Genomic DNA, 21,402 nt, shown 5'->3' with positions numbered 1-21,402 from the left:
CCACTTTTCTGTTGTCCACCCCCCAGGGAGGAGGTTATATGTAGCTTCTTGTAATCCAGTCCCCCTTTCTACCCCACCTGGTATCACCACTCTCACCACTGGTCCTGAAGGAATCATCTGTCCTGGATTCCCTGTTTCCAGTTCCTATCTGTACCAGTCATCAGTGTATATCCTCTGGTCTAGCCAGATTTGTAAGGTAGAATTGAGATCATGATAGTGGGGAGGTTGGGGAGAGGAAGCATTTAGGAACTAGAGGAAAGTTGTGTGCTTCATTGCTGCTACACTGCATCCTGACTGGCTCGTCTCTTCTTTGTGACCCTTTTGTAAGGGGATGTCCAGTTCCCTACAGGTGGGCCTTGGGTCCCACTTCGGTAATTTTATTTTAAAAGTGTGTTCTTGCAGTCAGGTACTGTCGAGTCGATTCCCACTCATAGTGACCCTGTGTGCAATGGAACGAAACACTGCCCGGTCCTGCATCATGCTCACTTGTTCGGTGTCAATCCATCTTGTTGAAGGTCTTCCTCTTTTTCGATATCCCACTACTGCACCCAGCAGGATATCTTTCTCCGGGGATTGGTCTCTCCTATCCTGTCCAGAGTTACGTGAGCTGGCCTGGACATCCTCGCCTTTAAGGAGCATTCTGGAAAGAGTGTAAAAAGACTTGCCTGGTGCTTGAGTATCACCATGCATTTGGCAAATGTTTACCACATGTAACTCTCTGCCTTGTGCTGTGTTCAAACAAAACTCTTTCCCATTGAGTCGATTCAACTTAAAGTCACCCTGTAGGACAGGACAGAACTGTCTTCCTGGGTTGAGACTGTAGCCCTGTTTGTTTTGTTTTTTAGCAGTTTCATTAGCACATAGTCTACACAATTCAATAGTTCACTGACTCCTTTCTCCCACTGAGCGGCTAGTGGTTTCGAACTGCTGACTTTATGGTTAGCAGCCTAAAGACTTGTAGGCCTGCTCATGAGGACTTACTATCCTACCAGTAGAGGGGACCAAACCAAAACCATCAAGTCAATTCCCCTGTGGCTTTCTGAGACTGAACTCTACAGCTGGAGGAAGCCTCCTCTGGCCGGTGGTTTCAAGCATGGCCACTACACCACCACGGACAGGAATAAAACAGTTCCAGCAAGACTCCTGATGAGAATAAAAGGTGTCTGGGCCTGTGTAGTGAAAGGGGGATGGGGTGGTGGCAAGGAAAGGCTTCCCAGAAGAGCCAAGCCTTGATCTAATGGTTAAAGGCCACAGGAAAGCAGCCTGGGGAAAGGCCATCTTACGGAAAGGGAACTGTGGGAGCTTTAAGCAAAGTATGGGTCTTTGCAGCGCCTGCTCCAGGCTCAGAACAAACGCAGCCAAGTCTGGGTGTGGAGGGTGAGGGTGGGAGCGTAGGAAAGGAGGCTAGAGAGGTAGCAGGGGCCAACAAGAAACCTTCTATACCATATTAAGAAATGTGGGCTTTTAACCTCAAAGGAGGAGGGAGGAAGGAGGGGCTGTGATCCAGTTCTCATCAGCCTTCCCAAAGATCGCTGGGGAATGAAGGGCAGGAAGCCCACCAGAGACCCGGCAGGAACTGCCTGACACACCCCCGGAGCAGATTTTGAAGGGGAGACCAACTTTTCAGGAGTTAGAATCCACAAGATTAGGAGGATCTAGAAAGAGAGCCCGAAAGGTCTGGCGTGGGCTCCCGGGTGAACGGGGGTCTCTGATGGGTTTTGCGGGAGTCCTGGGAGATGGGGTTAGCGTCCCCACCAGTGAGGTCTAGTCTGCTCCAATCCAGCAGGCCCACAACCAAGCAGGTCCCAGTGCCTTTCCGCGCTCCCGTCCCCCGCCCCGCCAGCCCGGCTCAGGTTCCCACGGTTCCCATCCCCACGCGGCCACGCACCGGCGGTCCCAGCCCCTAGGGACGCGCCCTCCTCGGCTTCCTCCGCCCGGTGCTCCCCCTCCTCCGCTCCCGCAGGGCGGTGGCCACTGCCCCTCCCCAAGCCTGCCCCGGGGACAAGCCTAACCAAACCGCCCGGGGACCCCGTCCCGGAGCGCGCGGTCCCGGGCCGCCGCAGTCGGTTGCGGGGGGCACCCCTGGTCCACCCCTGGTCTCCCGCCGCCACTCGCTTCCCGACCCCCCCGAAGCCTTCCCTGCCCCAGCCCGGCCCCGCCCCCGCGTCGGGAAGCATCCCAAAAAAGGACAGAAAAGAAATTTCAGCGTAAAGTTGGCGCACCGCTGAAGCCGGCAGGGCGTCGGGCAGGGGCGGGGCGTCCGCGGAGACGGGGCGGGGCGTCCGCGGGGGCGGGGCGGAGGCGGGGCGCGGGGAAAGTATGCGGGGCCGTGGGACTTCGGTGGGAGGTGGGGGTTCGCCCCTCAGAGCAAATCAGAGGGCCGACTCACTCCCTGCCTCAGTTTCCCCCCCGTCTCCATGCCACCACCGAGGTTAACGCCAGCCTAGAGGCTGAAACTCGGGGTAAACTGAGGCTCTTGACCTGCAGAGGCGCCCTGCCTCCGCAGAGACATTTAATCCGGAGAGGATTTACAAGAAATTTCTAAATTAAGGGCAGCGGCTGCCGCAGCTGGGGGCTGGGGGGCACGCCAGTCCCTGCGCCCGGGCAGCTGCCGTGAGCTCACGCCCCGAAATAGCCCCAGGGGCCCCAGCGCAGCTGCCACCCGGGCCCGGCTGTCACTCAGGAACAGCGTCGAGCCCCCAGCCCGAGGGCCCCCTCTCCTCCGCAGTGTCCGAGCCTCCCCGGGCCCCACTTTCCCTTCCGACGGCTGGGGGCGGGCCCCGAGAAGGAGGCGGGCCCGAGGGGTGGGCGCAGGGGGCGGCCGCGCCCCCCAGCCTGCCTGTGCTTCTGCCCCTACAAGGTTTGCGCGGCGGCGGGGGAGGGTCCCGGCCCCCGGCTCCGCCCGGTCCCTCCCCGCCTTTTAGGCGCCCGGTCGGCGGGGGCCTCCCAGTCCGGCCCGGCCCTCCTCTCCCGCGGTCCGTGCTCCAGGTCGTCGCCAGCCCCGTCAGCCCGGTCTACAGCGCCCCCCGGCCCGCCCCCCGCCGCAGCCATGGACGCCATCAAGAAGAAGATGCAGATGCTCAAACTGGACAAGGAGAACGCCATCGACCGAGCTGAGCAGGCCGAGGCCGACAAGAAGCAAGCTGAGGACCGTTGCAAGCAGGTGGGGGCCCCAAAGCCCAAGGAAGCCCCTCCCCTGCTCACGGAGGACAGGGTGGCCCTCTGCCCGTGTCCACAAGCTCAAGACTCTTGTCAAGGCTTTCCTCTCCACGGGTTCGGTCACCTGGTCTTTTACCAGACCACCATCATCTCACCCACCAGAGCCTGGGGGCGGGCAGTGCACCTCTGCCCTCATAGGGCAATGATGGGCCCTGCTCCTTGGCCTTGACGTTTTCCCCGTGGTCCAGCTCCTCCTTATACCCCTGACTGGACTGCCCCCTCCCTCTTCCCCATACCCTCACCCCTGTCTACCTTTCTGGGCCTGGGCACCCCTGCCCAGCCTGGCTGACCACAGTCCTTCTGTCCCAGTTGGAGGAAGAACAGCAGGGCCTCCAGAAGAAGCTGAAGGGGACGGAGGATGAGGTGGAAAAATACTCGGAGTCTGTGAAGGATGCCCAGGAGAAGCTGGAGCAGGCTGAGAAGAAAGCCACCGATGTGAGTGGGGCCTGGGGTGCCGTGGCAGGAAATCGTGCATGGGATGCATTAGGGGATTCCAAGCGCAGGATTGGGGACCAGGGGACCAGGTCTTCCGAGCACGCAGGCAGAAATGATTTCCTCCCGGGGCAAGGTGGCACCAGATAATCCCCTAACAGAGGCCTAAATGAAAACGACCCACCACTTTCCTCAGAAGACTTCTGGTAGATTTGAACTCTCCGAATGCCCAGTGATTAAACGAGTCATCCTGGGGGCAAATGGCAGAAGAAAGTACCAGCTACCTGTTAGTCCTCCAGCAGAAAATGGAGAGGAAACGGAAGCCGTGGTCCCACTGAGGTTCATGGGGACCGTGGCTGTGAGGTGTTGGTCAATAGGAACAGGAGAGAGAGCCAAAAGATCAGATGCTGGTTTCAGTTAAACTCCTGAGGGGCCATTAGAAATTCCCTGGCCTTGACCTTTGGCTCCAGCAACCCTGCTGTGCACGGGGGCGCCCAGCTCAAGTTCTAATGGCTCCTCATTTACCCTCATTAAGCTGTTAGCCTCAAGACCATGCCAGGCCACCAGGCAGAGGCACAGGGCCAAATGCCACGGCCGGCTGCCTTGGCAGTTCCTACCCACTCTGAAATGTCTCTGCCCACTTCCCACCCCCAACCCAATCAGACTTCTGCAGTCCTCCCTGCCATTCCCAAGCCCCCACTTTGAGGCAGGAGAATGGCTATAGGGATGTGTAGTTTCACCAGTCCCTGCCACAGTTGTTTTCCATTGAGATGAGCCTATGGTTGGGGTGTATGGGGTGGGGTGAGGGTAGCATAAAGCCTGGTCTGAACATCAGAAATGATGTCACCATCTGTATTACCTCTTCTCCATGATGCACCCCCCCCCGCCCCCACACACGATTGGGTCTTTCTGACCTGCAGCCTTGGGCTTGGGTTCTCCACCAGCCCTGGCACTTGGGAGGGGCCTGACCTGCAGCTGCTAGGCAAGACGACCCTGGGCATTTGATGCACTATAAATAACCACAGCCCAGTGCAGCTGGAGGCAGGACTGGAAACCCAAGGAGTTTGGTGGGGGCAGGAGGGGAGGAGGGGTGAACAGGGACAGAGTAGAGAGGCAGGGCAGCAGTGCCAGGAGCCGACAGAAAACATTGCCCAAACTCACTGTGTGACCTTGAACACAGTACAGAGTGCCAGCCTGTGATGGGGCCCCAGGACTTCCCAGACGAGTCATTTCATCACACATATACACCCCCAACCAAGAAGAGGGTTTTCCACTTACAGAGTCTCATCTCTTCTAGAGACCCCAGTGTCCCTAGCCATTCTTCCCACCCCCCAGTGCTGTCCGCAGAATCTCTCCACACTGAGTCAGTCACTCGGCCCTGTGCCCATGATGGGCTCTTGTCATTTTAGGTGGCCAAGCTCCAGGTGTTCTCAGCGCCTAGAGGGCCAGCTCCGCTCTACAGTCCATGTAGGGTACTGACCTCTTCCTGTCCTGCAGGGCCACCCAGGAACTGCTTTCCCGCCCATTAGCCCCTGGCACTGCTACCCGATGGTACCATCTCATTCCTTCTCAAAAACCAAATCAAATGCACAGCCACCGAGTCCATTCCAACCCATCAGGACCTGATAGGACAGGACAGGATTGCCCCCATGGGCTTTCTAAGATAACTCTTTACAGTCTTGATGGGAGTAGCAAGCCTCATTTCTCTCTCTCTCTCTCTCTCTCTCTCTCTCTCTCTCTCTCTCTCTCTCTCAGCTGATGGTTTCAAACTGCTAGACTCTGAGGTTAGCAGTCCAATTTGTAACCACTAGGCCACAAGGGCCCTCCTTCCCCTCTCCTTGCTCCTTCTTTATTGGCTTCTATGCCCCCCACACTGGTCTTTTCTCTTCATTCGTACATCTCGGGGTTCCTGTTCTCTGTGAGAACAGGAGGATCTTCTGTGAGAGTCAGGGAGGACCTTGCTGCTTAGGGAGCGCTGGCACCATAGGCAGTATGTTCAGTGCTTCTGTGTGTTGTTTGCCCCCCAAAGCCTCAGTGCTGCCACGTCATAACAACCGTGTAGGACAGAGTACAGTGACCTGAGAGAGTTTCCAAGGCTGTAAATCTTTAGGGAAGCAGACTCCCGCAGAGTGGCTAGTGGATTCTAAACAATGGCCATGCCACCAGGGATTCTGCAAGTCATTTCACACGCTTCCTGAATTGTCATTAGAAGACCTGGGGAGCTCTACAGAAAGCCCCACGCGGGAGATCCCGCCCAGTGGGTCTCCTGTGGAGCTGGAGAACTGGTTTGGTTTGCTAAACCTCCCAAATGGTCCTGCGGACTAACCAGGTCTTCAAAGTGTACTGTATCATCCCCAAACAGCCTTCCGAAGGAGGAAATGTCAACTCCAATTTCTAGAGGAGGAAACTGAGGCTTAGAGAGGCTAACTAAGTTGTCCAAGGCCACACAAGTGTTGAGTGGCTGAGCCGTGGCTCAACGACAGCGCTGGGACTCAGAGCCAGAGCTCTTAACACCAGACCTCCCTGCTTCACTCGCTGTTCTGTATCGGTAGCTTTGCCCCTCGAGCCCTGCCATCTTATGGGCCTTCTCCAAACCCTCCACGAGAGACTGAGGACAGGCACCCCTTCTTTCATTGTGCTTTGCAGGTAGCGCTTTCCAAAAACACGTTTACACAAGTTAAAGGTCTGTGGCAGCCCTTCACAGCGAGGCCACGCGCGCCATTTTCCAATAGTGCGTGCTCACTCCATGTTTCTGGGTCACACACATGTTGGTAATTCTCATAGTATCTCAAAATTTCCCATAATGCTCTTGCACATGCTCCAAACTACCTGCCCACTCACAGCGAATTCTGACTCACAGGGGTCCAATACATGGTTTCTGAGACTGGAATTCTTTACGGGAGCAGACAGTCTTAACTCTGCCCCCAAAAAGGGCTGATGGGTTTGAACCACCAACCGTGGGATTTAGCAGTCCAGGGGTTACCCACCAGTGCCACCAGGGCTCCTTGAGCAGAGGATCAAACCAAACCAACCTCATTGCCATTGAGCTGAAGCAGACTCAGAGCACAGGGCAGAAGTACCTCTGTGAGCTTCCAAGACGCAACTCTTGATGAGAGTGGAAAGCCCTGTCTTTCTCCCGTGGACTCACTGGTGGTTTCGAACTGCTGACCTTCTGGTTAGCAGCCCGGATGACTTTTATTTTATTTTTTCTTCAAATAATATTTTAGCCCAGATGCCTTTTAATTATACTGGGAAACAGAGACACAAACAAAAGAGTGAGAGATTCCCTCTTCCATCTCAAGCGGAGCCCGCCATAGCTGGGAGGCATGCTGTATCTGTCCCTTACACTGTCCTGCCCCCAGCTGCCTCCCAGCCTTGGCCAGCAAGCTGTCTATAAGCCCTGGATGTTCCACACAGGCTGGGCTTGCCTCCCAGACCCATCACTGAGTCCCCTTGGCAGCAAGTGACAAGATGCCACTAATTCAGCGACTGGCTATCTTTAGCAGCACTGGGGACTGGTCAGCCGAATCATCTACCACCTTACCTGGACCAAGCTGTGCAGTGGAGGGATCCGGGGAGATGGTGGGGGGCGGCAGGCAGAGATTCTTATTCCCCAGGGGACTAACTATGCACGGTGCTGGAAGAGGCCAGGCGTGCCTGAGACCCAGAATCTGGGCAGGTGGTAAGTTGGGAACATACAGGTTGAAAGTCCGGAAGCCAGGAAAGCTAGGTTCTACCTGGCGATACTCTTGGCACCCTCTGGAGCCTCCTGGAACCTCCTCCTAGACAAAGCCTGCCTGACCTCTGACTTTCGCCCCCCCAGGCCGAGGCAGATGTGGCCTCCCTGAACCGCCGCATCCAGCTGGTCGAGGAGGAGCTGGACCGGGCGCAGGAGCGTCTGGCCACAGCCCTGCAGAAGCTGGAGGAGGCGGAGAAGGCCGCTGACGAGAGTGAGAGGTGCGCTGGGCAGGCCCTGGGAGCTGGCCGGAGGGGAGGGCCTGTCTCTGCTGGTCCTGACCCCACCTCCCCCCCTCTCCCTGCTTCAGAGGAATGAAGGTCATTGAAAACCGGGCCATGAAGGATGAGGAAAAGATGGAGTTGCAGGAGATGCAGCTGAAGGAGGCCAAGCACATCGCCGAGGATTCGGACCGAAAATATGAGGAGGTGATGGCTCTGGTCCACTCCCTTCTCACCCCTACACCCCAGGACGTCCTGCTGGGTCCCCTCTGAGCTGCTCCTGCTGTCGCCCCACCCCACAGGTGGCCAGGAAGCTGGTGATCCTGGAAGGAGAGCTGGAGCGCTCAGAAGAGAGGGCTGAGGTGGCTGAGAGGTAAGGGGGGGACCTTGCTCAGATGGCTGCTGGGGAGGCAGGTGCCCAGGCTCAGGGCCAGGGGCCAGGCCCAGTCCTCTGACGCCTGCCCGCTGCCCCCAGTCGAGCCAGGCAGCTGGAGGAGGAACTTCGAACCATGGACCAGGCCCTCAAGTCCCTGATGGCCTCAGAGGAGGAGGTAGTGGCCTCTCTGGGCACGCGCCCTCCGCTCATCCACCCCTCCTTCTCTGGCTGCTCTCTCAGCGGGGCGTTGACGGTTGGTGGGGAAGGACCTGGGCTTCCACACTCTGCTGCTCACAATTCTACTCTTCTCTCTCTCCCACACCCCCGCCTGCCCCCCGCCCCCCACGACTGTGCCATCACCACCACCTTGCCCCACTTTGCCCTCACACCCCGCTCGGCTGCACACCCCTGCAGTAAATGTGGGGACCTTGAGGAGGAGCTGAAAATTGTTACCAACAACTTGAAATCCCTGGAGGCCCAAGCAGACAAGGTAGCGGCGGGTGGAGGGGCAGCGAGGATGGGGGTCCTGCAGGGGCGGTGATGGGTCCAGGTCAAGAGGTACTGGGGGCTTGGTGGAGAAGTGAAGGTCTCCGGAGGGGAGAGTACTGATGGAGTGTGTATGTCCCTAAAAGTATTCCACCAAAGAAGACAAATATGAAGAGGAGATCAAGCTCCTGGAGGAGAAGCTGAAGGAGGTAAGGATTTCCTTCCAAGTCCCTCTTCAAGCCCGAGGCCACCGGGGCAGGGCCTGCCCATGGGGACAGAGATGGAGAGAAAGCTTCCGTGACCACCTCCCCAATCCTCCCTCTACTCCTAGGCTGAGACCCGAGCAGAGTTTGCCGAGAGGTCCGTGGCCAAGCTGGAGAAGACCATTGATGACCTAGAAGGTAAAGGGACAGTCCTCCGTCGCTCGGGAACCTTTCCCCCGTCCCACCATGAACTAGGCTTGGCCACGCAGGACCCTGCCTGGGGTTGGGGGAGGCAGCCGGGGAGGGGCTGTTCAAGGAGTGACGGTGGCCCCCCTAGTGCTGCTCACATGTTGTTAACAGGCCTGGGGGGGTCTCCTGGGGAGCATGTAAAATGCAGACTCCTGGGCCCTGCCCCACAGAGATGACCCACTTGGAGCCTGAGAATTCCTATTTCCAACCAGCTTCCCCAGATGCCGAAGTGGCTGGTACATCCACAGATGGCGCTTTGTGCAGGGTTGACCTTGAGAGTTTCCTCCCCAAGGGCAGCACGCTAGATAGAGCTACATCCCAGACTTCCCTTTTGGTCGGCCAGCTGTTTGAACATCTGGCCTGGCATCCCAGTGTAACAGAACACATTGTTGTAAGCTAGATTTGGAGAAAGCCAGCATCCAGGTACTTGCTAATTGGGGGCGATGTCCCCCTTCTTCAACAACTTTCTGCCAAAGAGAGACGTCCTCGTCCTCACTGTCGGGCTTCAAGACCTCTGTCTTCTGCCCTCTTCTCTCGCTTCTGGTCGCCTCAGGCAAAGCTGCACGGTCGCTTGCTCCTCTCTGGCTCCCTGCCACCCTTCACACTCCCCGAGCTTGTCCAGAGCACTGTGTCCCCAGGCCTCTGGGGGAAGCTGGGTCTCCTAGAGAAGGAGCCATCTGGGGTGCAGAGAGGAGAGAAGGGAGCCTGGACAGCAGTCCATCCTGGTCGCTGGCCTCTCCCTCTCTGGCCTTGCTCGGTCCTTTCTGATTTCCATTTCTCTTCCCTTCCCTACTCCTTCCTCTCCTCTTTCCCTCCATCCCCTCTCCTCACTCTCCTTCCTGGTCCTCTTCCTCTGGACCCCACCCCTCCCCCCCTCAGACGAAGTCTATGCCCAGAAGATGAAGTACAAGGCCATCAGCGAGGAGCTGGACAACGCCCTCAATGACATCACCTCTCTCTGAGCCCCACACCACTGTGGCCCTCTGCCCTGCTCTCTCTGCTCCTTTCCAGACTTTCTCTAGGGAGGTGACAGGCTAGGGAGAGGCCCTGTCCCACCCACTGTCCCCAACACCTCACCTGGCACTGGCCTCACCCTTCTGTCCATCTGCTGTCCCCACCCCTCCCCTCTCTGCCGCTTAATAAACTGGTACCTGGTCTCCATGCTGTTTTCCTCACCTCTAAAGGAGCACTGCCACCCACCTCACCCCCCACAGAGCACTCCTCTTACTGCCTTACCACCCACCACCCCTGTGCTCACCCACAAACGCTGGGCCCCCCTTCCTACCAGGCACCACCAGTCTGTCTCACTGACTCTCACTCCTGCATGTGGCCTGCGTGTCCCCCTCCAGCACTGTGAGCCCCCAAGAGACACCTCGCCACAGGCCTGCTGGTCCCGAGCACCTAGCCAGGCCCATCCCAGGATGGAGCAGAGAGGGAAGGAAAGGGGGGTGTTGAGGAATAGGGAGGGGTGAGAGGTTGTGAAGGGTCAGGGAAGAAGTTTTAAAAAAATATATTAGGGATTAAAAAAAAAAGATATTGGATGCCAGCAACGTGGGACTTTCGCTATCCTACAGGTCTGTTTACTACCTCAAGTCTGTCTGTCTGTCTGTCTGCTGCCTCAGTCTTTGCCTTTCCTTCTGGCTCCAACTTTCTTAAAGGTGATAAAGGAACCTAAATGAGTGTATGACTCAGGCCGCCCCACCCACTTCCGTGATCCCTGACCCCTCCCGGAGGGTCCCTGTCTGTTCTGTTGTCAGTCCCTGCCATGGGAGCCCTCCGGTGTCTTCCTGTCTCCTTGTCACCTCCCATCGGGGTGTCTCCCCCCACTCCCCTCCTCACATGCCGCTTCCCCTCACAGAAACCTTGGCCAGTGCCAAGGAGGAGAACGTGGAGATCCACCAGACCCTGGACCAGACCCTGCTGGAGCTCAATAACCTGTGAGGCTGCCCTGCTCCACGTTCCAGAGCCAGAGCCGCCATCCAATAAAACGGAGGTTACCAGCATCACAGGGCCTGTCAGCCTTTCTTTCGTGTCAGTGCTGGCATCAGGTGGCTTTCCAAAGTGGTTGAGAGGAGGCCTGAGGAGGCCCTCACAGATCCGGACCTGGACTCACACTCGGGGAAGGGGCCGTGCATGGGGTGAGGGCACTAGGCTGGCTGAGAGGCAGAGAAACCCAGCAGCCTGGGGCCTACCCCACTGAGGGCAAAGCGACTGCCATCTGTGGCCTCACACGATGCCAGCAGGCAGCTGTGCCAGGCAATTCATTCTGAAAGCAACTTGCGAGAAGCTACCCAAATGTTACTTGGCCAGAAAGTCCAAATGCCTCAGTGTGACTTTAAGTCCGCGGGCCGCAACCTCCCTACACACACACACACACACACACACACACACACACACACACAGTATATCAGCCCTTTCCTCCCCCTTCCTGACTCCATCTGGGTAGGCAGAAAAATGTGCCCCCCTGCCTGCCATCTTTCCACAGTATAGGGAGAGAAGTCCGAGCCCCCATCTCAAAGGCCTGTGAATGTCACTTTAATGGCAAGAGGGACTTCACACATATGATTTAGGATGTTGAGGTGGGGAGAATATTCTAGATTACCCACATTTGCTCATTGCAATCCCCAAGGTCCTTAGAAGAGGAAGGCAACAAGGGCAAGGGCAACTGAAGATGCCACAATGGAAGTAAGACCGAAGTGATGGAAAGCAGGGCAGAGAGCCGAGGGATGACAGCGAGCTTTAGAAGCTAACAATGACAGGGAAAGGGCATTCCCCTCAGGCATCTGGAAGGAGCCAACCCTGCCACACCTGGATTCGAGCCCCATTTCAGGGTTCTGATCTGAGCAATGAGAAGAAAGAGTTTTAAGCCATGGCATTTGTGGTCATTTGTTATCACAACCATCTTCCTGTGGTAGTTACTACATCACCCTCCCAATTTGAGAGACAAAAGTGTCTTCCACGTTTTATTAGAAAATTATCTGTTTTAAATCTTCAGAGGTTAACAAAGAAGTGGTGTAACAGGCCAGGGCACCGTTTCCAGGTCCCCCGAAGGTTCTCCTAGCTGGCTTCTTGGCACATCCGCCGTGTTCCAGGCTCCTAGGTTCCCATCTCCATGACTTCCGCTGGGTCGTACCTCGCCTTCCCTTTGGGCGTGTTTAACTGTCTACACAGCAACAACAAAAACCCAAACCACTGCTGCCGAGTCAATGCCAAGCCAGAATCTTACCGAGGCAGCTTCCCGGCCTTTTTCTCATGCAGCTGGGGGTTTCAAACAGCCAGCTGGGAGTCACCCCACCCCTGCTTCAAGTTGATTCTGGACAAAGTACACCTGCTCCCTTCGATTTCTGAGGCTGTAATGTTTCACTGGAATGGCCAGCCTCATCTTCCTCCCGCAGAGTGGCTGGTGGATTCGAACCACACACTGGCTATTTGACCCTTAACTGAGTCACCAGACTCCTTTTTAATCCAAAACCAAGCTCACTGCCACCGACTCACAACAGCCCCCTGAGAGTTTCGGAGACTGTCACTGTTGACAGGAGCAGAGAGCCCCGTCTCTCCTGGGTAGCTACTCGGTTTTGAACTGCCGACCATGCAGTTCAATGGCGGCCCAATGTTTAGCCAGGCCACCACCACAGGGCTCCTTTTGCAGGTGAGCAGTGGTGGGGAAACCATCTGTGCTGCTGGGGGGCCTAGTCAGAACAAGGAGCACGGGATGGGGGAGCTGCCCGCAGTTTAGAGGACTCTTCGGGCCTCCACAATCGGTCTAGCGGGCAGCTGGCCGGGGGTCAGGGTGGGAAGTCAGGGACAGCCTGTATACTGACCTCTGCTGACGTCGCATTAGCACAAGGAAGGTGACGCTGGTCACAGCAAAGAGAAGGCCAAAAATCAGGGCCAGGATGTCACCTGGGAGGGAGAGGCGAAGGCTTCCTCAGGGAGGAAAGAGGCCTAGGGGCTCCCCAAAGGCGCTGCAGCTGGCCTCCCACTACTTCCCAACATTCTCCAGCGCCCCCTGGGCGTCTGCCTCTGGTACCAGTCCTCTTCCTGCCACTAAGTAAAGGATGGTGGCGGGAGGCAGACGCTCCAGTTTGGGAGCTTCATTCTGACCCTGCCGTGCCCTGGGCTCCCTGAGAGAATTCCGCAGCATGATCTGACAGGCTGGTAGCAGGAAAGGGAGAGGAGTCCTGGAGTGGTTCTGATTAGCCCAGAGGCGGGCAGGGAGTCCCCCAGCATCAGGGCAAGACCGGACCCCAGACTCACCAGCACCAAGGCAGGAGCTCAGACGAACTGAAGGTTAAAAGAAGAAAGACATTGTAGCCAGGAGCTGTGGCAGACGAGGAGGGGCTTGGGGATGGGGGGGCGGGGTACATGGCACTAGGGGACTCCAGACCAAGCTGTACCTGGCTGTGAGCTCCTGGGACTGCTGTCCACGCCAACAGGGAAGGAGGCCTCCACGATCCGCCCGTTCAAAGGCTGTGTGGCTCGGTAGTTCAGCTGCAGCCGAGAGTCATTGGGGCCCCACAGGGAGTCAGAGAGAGTGTGCAGCTATGGAGGGGAGGGCGTCAACAGTGGGGGGGGCGGTCATTTGACAGAAGAAGAAGCTAAAGGGTCACTGGGCTACCCACAGCTAGCACCTCTCGACTCCCCCTGGTTCCCTGCAGGCCTGTTTGTCTCTTTTTGCCTTGTCTTCCTTGTCTCACCCTCCACCCCTTCCCTGACATGCCCAGTGTCAACTCCCCACCCTTCGTCCCACCTGCTCGGCACTCAGCTCACCCCTTCCCTGACATGCCCAGTGTCAACTCCCCACCCTTCGTCCCACCTGCTTGGCACTCAGCTGCACAGTCTGGTTGAACACAGTCCAGATGACTCCTTGGGCACAGGAGGGTGTGGTCAGGGACCCTTCGTATCGGAAGTAGCGGCTGAGGTCAGAGGGCAGCAGTGCAGATACCTCCAGTCCTGGGATCCAAGTCTCTGAATCTGTGGAGAAGACCTGTGCTAGGTCCCACTTAGACCAAGCCCTCCCACCTGAAGCTTGGGGTAAAGAGTATGCTTTCAGCACCCCGAAGCAAAGCTCATTCAACTCCCTGGGACACAGGATACACGGCAGAGGAAAAGAAAGCAGCACTGCATGATGGGAGGAGAGCTCCTTAGCTCTTGCTTTGAGTACTAGTGAGATTCTAGCTTGGAATGAATTAAAAGGGAATAATTTGTCAATAAGTATATATATATTTGTGATTATTAAAAAAGGAAGGAAAAAAACCAAACAGATCCTAAAAGCCCTCTAGATTAGCCAGAGCAAGATGTCCAGCAGCCCTAGGGGCATAATGAATTACTCATTGGACTGCTAACTGCAAGGTCAGTAGTTTGAAACCACCAGATGCTCCAAGGGAGAAAGGTGAGGCTTTTTGTTCCCATAGTTACAGTCTTGAAAGCCCTCGGGGCAGCCCTGTCCTGTCCTGTCCGATTGCTCTGAGTCAGAGGGCAGAGACTGGATTTGGAAACAGCCATCGGGAAAAATGCACGAGATTCAATATGACCAGAGCAGTTGAGAAAGAAACGACTCCTAACAAAAGTTTATATTTTTAAGATATTTAATGTTTACAAAGGAGGAATTGATAGTTCTCAAGGGGGTGGGGGTGGTAGCTTTGTCTGCAGACTCCACCCGTGAAGGTCTGAACACCATTGTTTTTATAGCTGGTTTGACTTTTGTTTGGGTTTTGGTTTTTCACCCTAAAACCTCTGGGCAGCAAGCATCTGGCCTGTGTGCCTCTGTTCAGCTTCGTGGTTATTATCAAGATCATGGTCGGCTACTTCTCACCTCACCCCCCTCCAGAAAGCCAGGAATCCATTCCCACCCTCAAACTGAGGTTCCCCAAGGGGAGTTTTATATAAACAAGGGACGGATGGAGGGTAGTGGCCAGACATGACCAACTGACCTTCATCAGCGATTTCTTCCAAATGTGACAGCAACTGCTCATAGGCGCTGTTTTCTTCTGGGCCTTCCTGGGAAAGGACAGTGCAGACAGACCATACATGGGTCTAGGGCCATGGCTAGATGACCGAAGCGGAGGTGGGGCTGGTTCCCAGAGTCCCCTACTCCTTAGCTCTAAGAATACAGAGGGGACCAAAATCTTCTGTATTTGTTACTCCAAAGTGCCTCAACTCTTACTTTGCAAGCTATCTTAATAAGCTTGGTGGACTGGTTTTTGATGGCAAATTGGAGTGGGGGGGGGGGAGTGAAGCAAGTAGACTAGGAAACAAGCCCCCCAAGGACCTGGAACGTAGTAACACTTCCAGTCTCACTCAAAGCTGTTGCTACACACTCCACAAGCCCACCACACACTCAGACATAAGAAACCCAGGAACCTTAATGCAGCTTTGTCTTCCAGTTACCCCTGCAAGTTCCTTCGCTGTGTGGGACTTTTGGCGCAAAGTCACCTGACATGCCGCTTGGGAGGCACATCTTTGCACTTGGTGCCAGGTGGCTAAGGAGTGGTGAGTGAATGAGCCCAGCTGGTGTCTCTCCCCACGGGCACCCCAGCGGTCTCTACCATCTGGTATGTAGACTCCATCATCCAGAGTCCAAAGAGGTCACTAAGGACACATCTAGGCTGGAATGCACTCCACCGTGGGGAATTCGCTGGCTCCAGGACTATCAAGAAGTGATTCTGACTGATGCTGAGTCCATAGCATCTGCGGGTCCCTGGATACTGGGTCTCCACAAACTTTCCCCTCGGCATGGAAGATGTCCTTTTCTTTCCCAACAGTGAAAGCTTCAACTGTCACCTCCTCCGTGCAGCCTCCCTTGGCCATCTCTCTTGTGTTGTCTGTGTCCTTGATAGATGTCTCAAAAGGAGCCCTGATGGCCCCGCGCTTAAGCATGCCAAGGCTAACTAAAAGGTCAACGACTCCACCCCATCATCCGTTCTGCAGCAGAAAGATGTGGCAATCTGATGTCCTAAAGATTACTCCAACTAAAAAACGCAAGCAAAAATCCCCCCAAATGCCACGGAGTCGATTCTGACCCCTAGAGGCCTTCTAGGGCAGAGTAGAACTAACCCTTTGAGTTTCCAAGGCTGTACGTTTTGATGGGAGCACAAAGCTGATCCTTTCCTGATCCGCCACCCCCCACCCCACCCCTTGTTCTAAGCTAACTGCCGACCAGGTGACCTACCCCATCACTCACCCTGCACCAAGACTCCTCCCCCTAGAGTTTACAGCCCTCCCTGGAAGCCTTGGGGGCAGTCCTGTCCTGTCCAAGATAGGGTTTTCTGAGTGGAACGAACCAGAGGATGACGGCGGTAGGCTTGAACTACTCAAGGAGTGTGCAGAATAAAGGATGGAACGAGCGAGTCAGCCCCTGGCCAGGTGTCAGGGTGTGTGCGCAGGGATGCTGTCTCTGGGGGCACGCGGGGGAAAGCGGGGACTGGGGGTACCTGCAGAAAGGCCGCCAACACCGCCAGGCCCCCCGGGCGCCCCAAGGCCTCGCTCACGTTGGCGAACGCTGTGCTGATGTGGACCACGTGGATCTGCGGAGGACCGGAGTGAAGGAGTGGCCCAGATCTCGGAGCCACCCCCACCCCTTCGCCGCTCCGCGGTCAGCCCCGCGCTCACCTCGGCAGGGAAACGGTGGCCGCCGACCGTGTGCTCCGAGCCGGGGCGACCCGCGGCCCCCCAGTGCAGATGCAACTGCAGGGCCCGGTACTCCCGCCCCGGAGCCAGGACCGTCTCCAGCCCGGGGGGCAGAGTCAGCTGCACTGCGGGGGGAGGGGCGGTGAGCCGGGCCCCGCCCCGCCCCCACCACCCGTGGATGGCTCCGCCCCTCACCCGAGGCTCCGCCCACACCCCTCACCGCTGTGGCCATTGTTTCGAAGGCGCAGTTCTGGGAGTGGCGGGAGCTCAAAGCCCACGAGCTCCAGGGGTTGCAGGGCAGGGCTGAAGGCGGCCAGCTCCGGGCAGATGTCCACCGGGGACTGGAAGCGACCTGCGCAGCCTGAGGACACCTGAGGCCAGGGCGGGCCGCCTAGGGTGGGAGGGGATGGTCAGGAGGTCTGGGGACAAGGTCAGCGACAGGTCGTTTTAGGTATCCCGGGGCAGAGCAAATGAGGGGTGGGGTCAGGGAGTCTCAGAGCGGCAGATAGAGACCAGGGGGTTGGGTGGGACTAGCAGAGTCGGGTGGTGCTTGGGGCGCCCAGGATGGAGGGTGACTCTGGGACAGGGCAGCACATCTGGGTGCCCAGAGTGGGTCTGTGCCGGGGAGACATGGCTGGGAGGTGGGGGAGAGAAAGAAGGGGTGCTCACCTCCATAGCGCCATTGACTGTGACCACCCCCTGCATAAATGAGAAAAGTCTTAGAGCCGATCCCTCCCCAGGGCCAGAATGAGGTGGATCCCCCTCCCCAACTGGGGTTCACACACTCAGATACCTGCCAGGGGGCCTAGCAGGTGGCAGAAATGCCTGAAGGGGCCAAGTGTAAATTGAGGCAGCCTAGGCAGTCAATCAAGCACCACCACAGCCAAGGGAAACTGACTGCCCTGGGTACCAGGGGAGCTACTTACTGTGGTAAGGTCTGTAAGTCCGCTGGGGCCTCAGCTTTCGCCCCCCACCCCCGCCCCAGCCATTGCTTTCTCCCTTACTCACCCACCCCCCATCTCCTCTCTCCCCTTTCTGGTCTCAAACTCATCCCCCAAAGTTCCTTCGGGGCTGTTTTCCTTGGTCTCCTGGTCTATAGACTGCCTCCACAGCTCCCTCCTGTTCTTCCTCTGCCTCACCCCCATTCTTCCCTCTCCCTTTCCATCTATTAAAAATTTTAAACTATGTTTTCTCCATCTCTTCCTCTTCTTCAGCCTCTCCCTTCTCTCCCATCTCTCTAGACCTCGCTCTATATAACCCCTCCCTGTGCTACCCCGGCCCCCATCCTCTTGTAGCTTTGAAAGGGAGAAAAGATCTAGGAATAAAGAAGCCCCTGGAATTGGGGAGCTCCTGTCAAGAGTACAAGCTCCGCTCCTCTCCTCCCCTGAGAATTCCTGCAGCTACAAACAGATGACTGAAAAATTAGACCCTCCAGTTGGCGCGGAGGCACCGCGAAAGAAAGGCCTAAATGACCTACTTCCACAAAAGTCGCTCCTCGAAACCCGCGAGGAGTCCCCATGGACACAGTGCTGCCGTGCGTGAGTCAGCGAGGACTCAGCAGCAGGGTTTGGGTCTCCTCCCTGAAGCAGGCCTGTCTGCACAGGGGCATGGTGGGGGAGCAGGAACCTCGTGGAGTCTAGAGTTGGAGGACTCGGGGCTACTTACTTTTCCTTTGCCTGTGGGTGTTATTTTGAGGACCGTCGCTTTTCGGGGGAGCCTTGGTGAGTAGACCCTCTAACTTCAGGGAGTCCTCCTCCCCTGGGCTGTTCTCAGTTTCCGATGGCTGGCCCTCTCCAGGTGGCTGGCTCTCTCCAGGTAGCTGGCCCTCTCCAGGTGGCCGCTCCCCTTGCGATAGATCCCCAGGCAGGTCCACTTCAATGAGCTGGTCCTCCCGGCTGTCTGACTCCTTGCCGGGTAGATCATCTTCTCCAGAGGAATCTCCCTTGCTGGGGGTGGTCTCCTGTATCCGGGGCAGTGTCTGGGGATGGGCAGGCACCAGGAGCAGCAGCAGCAGCAGTAGTTGCCCAGGGGAGCCCAGGGCGGGGGTCCCCGTGGACAGAGGGGGCCGGGGACTGAGGCCCTGGGGAGCCATGCTGCGGGCTCTGGGATGTCCTGGGACACGATGTGCACGGGCGGAACGTGCATAGGAAATAGGAGCCGGTGGGGGAGGAGCAAGCCTGGAGGGGAGTAGGCTGACTCACAGAATGCCCTTTGGTAGAGATGGAGCCAAAGTCCCAGGTCGGGTCCGTGTGAGCCTTGTGCCCCCTCCCCTATACCAAAGGCTGGGTCCGGGTGGAGTGGGGGCAGGTGTTATCGGGGTCATGGGCTCAGCCTGGGACTCAAGGCACCACCTGGCACTATACGGGCTCTCCCTGGCACCACCCGTAGCTTGCCAGCCAGCCTCACCTAATCTTGGCCCACTTCCCAGCTCCAGGCAGGGAAGGGAAAAAACAGGGAGCTGAGGCCCCCATGTCCGCTGGCAGAGGGGAAACAGCCCATACAGCCATCCCTGGCCCAATCAGGGAGCCAGGTGAGGGGGTAGGGCTAGTGCTGGGGGAGCCTGAAGGTGAGTAGGTGGCTGGCTGGGTGGGAGGCCCACCTGAGTGTCAATAGAAGACTGAATACACGCACACACACACACACACACACACACCATAAGCCGACCCGAATATCCGCCGAGGCACCTAATTTTACCACAAAAACTGCATTAAAAATGTGCTGAAAAACTTGGCTTGTACTCGAGCATATACGGTAGATAGATAGATAGATAGATAGATAGATAGATAGATAGATAGATAGATAGATAGATAGATAGATGGATGGATGACAGGGGCTTTGATGGGATTAAACTAAACTCCTCTCATCATTGTTTTATTCTGCTGCTCAGAAACCTTCATTGGCTGCCACTGCCTACCGGAATAAGCTCCACCATCCCCTTGCAGTCACCTTCCAAGTCCTTTCATAAGCCCGTCGCCTCGCCTCGCCTTTCCACACTTCAGCTAAATTAAATGATCCCTTTCCCCAAAAACCTTTTACTGACTTTGCTCATCTTGTTCTTGATGCCTGGATGCTCCACTGTTGCAGTCAGCAAAATTTTATGTAGTATTTATTGTATGAGGAAAAGTTAAAAAAAAAGGTTGCTACCAAATCATAGAAATCTTTATTAAGCAAGAATACCAAAATGTGAAGCTATTGTTTTCCCCATCTAGGTCTACATACCTCTGAAAGTAATGCTCCCACCGCTCTCTCTGAGTCTCCTCCTCAAAGAATTCTCTGCTCATTGATTTCTACCACATCAAAACAGCAGTATGGGCACCTCTCAAAGGCCCAAAATTGCATTCCTTTGGGGGAACAAAAAGAAGCGTGAAGGGGCCGGATCAGGGCTGTTGGGTGGATTAGTAAGGGTTCCCAACTCAATTCTCACAGGACAGCCCTTGCTGCCTCCAAGAATGAGAAGGCGCATCATCATGATGCCCAAAGTGCTTCCCTGCAACTTGCCTGGCCTTTTTCTCATTGACGCAGTTTTCTATTTTCTCAAAACATCTTCATGTGACAACAAATATATAAATGTGCTTGACACGATGGATGGATATATGGATTGTGATGAGTTGTCTGAGCCCCCAATAAAATGATTAAAGACAAAAATCTTCATAATAAGACCCTGTGACTATTCTGTGTCATAGATTACCCCTTGGGAATCTAAAAACAACCAACCAACCTTCGGAGCTGACTTCTCTGCCCTGATTTTAAGTGGGCCTGTAAACCTCTCCAGAGGGGCTGATTTACATCTTCCTTGGGAGGCACTGCAAGGAGAGTAAGACAAGTCTGTGACTGAGAGTGTTTGCCGATAGGCATCCCGGTATCACAGAGGCACGCTGAACCACCTTCTGTTTAGACTGAGCAATGCATGCATGAAGTCCCCAGTGTGCTGTGGGCCCAGCACAGTCACCCAAGGGGAAGAGATTTCAATGGAGCTTCCAGACTATTGACAGACTGGAAAGAGGGGAACCCCCCCCACAAAAAGGAATTTTTTTCAAAGTTATGTATTTAATTTTCTTACAAAATAACCTTATCCCAAGGGCTCAAGTAGAAAGAAAATGTTAAGAAAATGATGATGGCAACAAAAGTACAGATGTGCTTGACACAATGGATGGATGGATTGTGATAAGAGCTGTATGAGCCCCCAATAAAATGATTTTTTAAATATATAAACTTATCACCTTCAAAGTATTCTCCATTACACTTAATATATTTGTCAAATACCCGATTCCACTCTTAGAAACGTTTTTCAAACTCGTTTGTTTGGATGGCTGACAGCACCTCCCTCGTTTTTTCCCTTCACCTCTTCTACATCGTCAAATCGCGTCCTGTCATGTCCCTCTTCATTCAAAGAAGCAAAATGAAGTCACATGGAGTGAGGTCAGGTGAGTAAGGTGCGTGGGGCAAGAGAGGCATGCTGTTTCTTGCCAAAAACAGACGCACCGAGATGGCTGCGTGAGCAGGTGCGTTGCCCTGGTGCCCAAACCAGCCCCTGGCTAACAGGTCAGGGCTTTTTAGTTGCACTTCATGCCACAATCCTTCCAGAACCTCCACAGAGAACGCTTGATTAATAAACCGACCTGGTGGAACAAACTCCAAATGCACCACAAGTCGACATTTTTGTCCATTCAGGAAGTTGATGGGCATCCAAAACGAGGTTTGTCATCAATCACCATTTCACTTTTTTTGAAATGAGAAAAACCACCCGTACACTTGAATTTTGTCCCATAGCGCTGTCCTTGTCGGCTGTGTTCAACATCACAACAGTTTCTGGGGCATTTTCCCTGAGCAGGAAACAAAATTTCCCAGTCA

At 55.6% G+C, this 21,402-nt stretch overlaps 2 protein-coding genes across 5 annotated transcripts; one reads left to right on the top strand and one right to left on the bottom strand.

The window, feature by feature from the left end:
* The first annotated feature begins 2,932 nt into the window (after window positions 1-2,932).
* On the top strand, window positions 2,933-10,928 carry TPM2 (tropomyosin 2). Of its 4 annotated transcripts, none has more exons than XM_075560110.1 (9): window positions 2,933-3,163; window positions 3,529-3,654; window positions 7,475-7,608; window positions 7,698-7,815; window positions 7,911-7,981; window positions 8,399-8,474; window positions 8,617-8,679; window positions 8,802-8,871; window positions 9,802-10,079. In XM_075560110.1, the coding sequence occupies exons 1-9, from the start codon at window positions 3,050-3,052 to the stop codon at window positions 9,882-9,884; spliced, it is 855 nt and encodes a 284-aa protein (XP_075416225.1). In that variant the 5' UTR covers window positions 2,933-3,049; the 3' UTR covers window positions 9,885-10,079. The 4 variants fall into 4 exon arrangements, with proteins under 4 accessions (XP_075416225.1, XP_075416224.1, XP_075416223.1 ...); XM_075560109.1 differs by lacking the exon at window positions 9,802-10,079 and adding an exon at window positions 10,781-10,928 and having other exon boundaries at window positions 2,934-3,163; XM_075560108.1 differs by lacking the exon at window positions 8,399-8,474 and adding an exon at window positions 8,084-8,159 and having other exon boundaries at window positions 2,935-3,163.
* A 931-nt stretch (window positions 10,929-11,859) lies between these two features.
* Window positions 11,860-18,835, bottom strand: CA9 (carbonic anhydrase 9). Its single transcript, XM_075560106.1, has 11 exons — window positions 18,217-18,835; window positions 17,221-17,250; window positions 16,772-16,942; window positions 16,534-16,676; window positions 16,356-16,448; window positions 14,856-14,922; window positions 13,739-13,896; window positions 13,320-13,464; window positions 13,180-13,206; window positions 12,744-12,825; window positions 11,860-12,085 (listed from the first exon to the last, which is right to left on the bottom strand). Exons 1-11 carry the CDS (start codon window positions 18,641-18,643, stop codon window positions 12,019-12,021), a joined length of 1,410 nt encoding a protein of 469 aa, XP_075416221.1. The 5' UTR covers window positions 18,644-18,835; the 3' UTR covers window positions 11,860-12,018.
* Window positions 18,836-21,402: the final 2,567 nt, after the last annotated feature.

This window comes from Tenrec ecaudatus, chromosome 10 (assembly GCF_050624435.1).
Source record: "Tenrec ecaudatus isolate mTenEca1 chromosome 10, mTenEca1.hap1, whole genome shotgun sequence".
Classification (NCBI taxonomy): Eukaryota; Metazoa; Chordata; class Mammalia; order Afrosoricida; family Tenrecidae; genus Tenrec; species Tenrec ecaudatus.
The sequence above is the reverse complement of the archived record's forward strand: the minus strand, read 5'-3'. Positions and strand labels throughout refer to the sequence as shown.

Bases quoted from the DNA above. Each gene is read 5' to 3' on its own strand.
- TPM2 (XM_075560109.1), top strand. From the start codon at position 3,050: ATGGACGCCATCAAGAAGAAGATGCAGATGCTCAAACTGGACAAGGAG. The intron at 7,816-7,910 runs GTGATGGCTCTG...CCCACCCCACAG, and splicing joins CGGACCGAAAATATGAGGAG to GTGGCCAGGAAGCTGGTGAT. The intron at 8,680-8,801 runs GTAAGGATTTCC...CTCTACTCCTAG, and splicing joins TGGAGGAGAAGCTGAAGGAG to GCTGAGACCCGAGCAGAGTT.
- CA9 (XM_075560106.1), bottom strand. From the start codon at position 18,643: ATGGCTCCCCAGGGCCTCAGTCCCCGGCCCCCTCTGTCCACGGGGACC. The intron at 13,465-13,738 runs GTGGGACGAAGG...TCCCCTCCATAG, and splicing joins TGCAGCTGAGTGCCAAGCAG to CTGCACACTCTCTCTGACTC. The intron at 13,207-13,319 runs GTACAGCTTGGT...TTTAACCTTCAG, and splicing joins TCCCAGGAGCTCACAGCCAG to TTCGTCTGAGCTCCTGCCTT.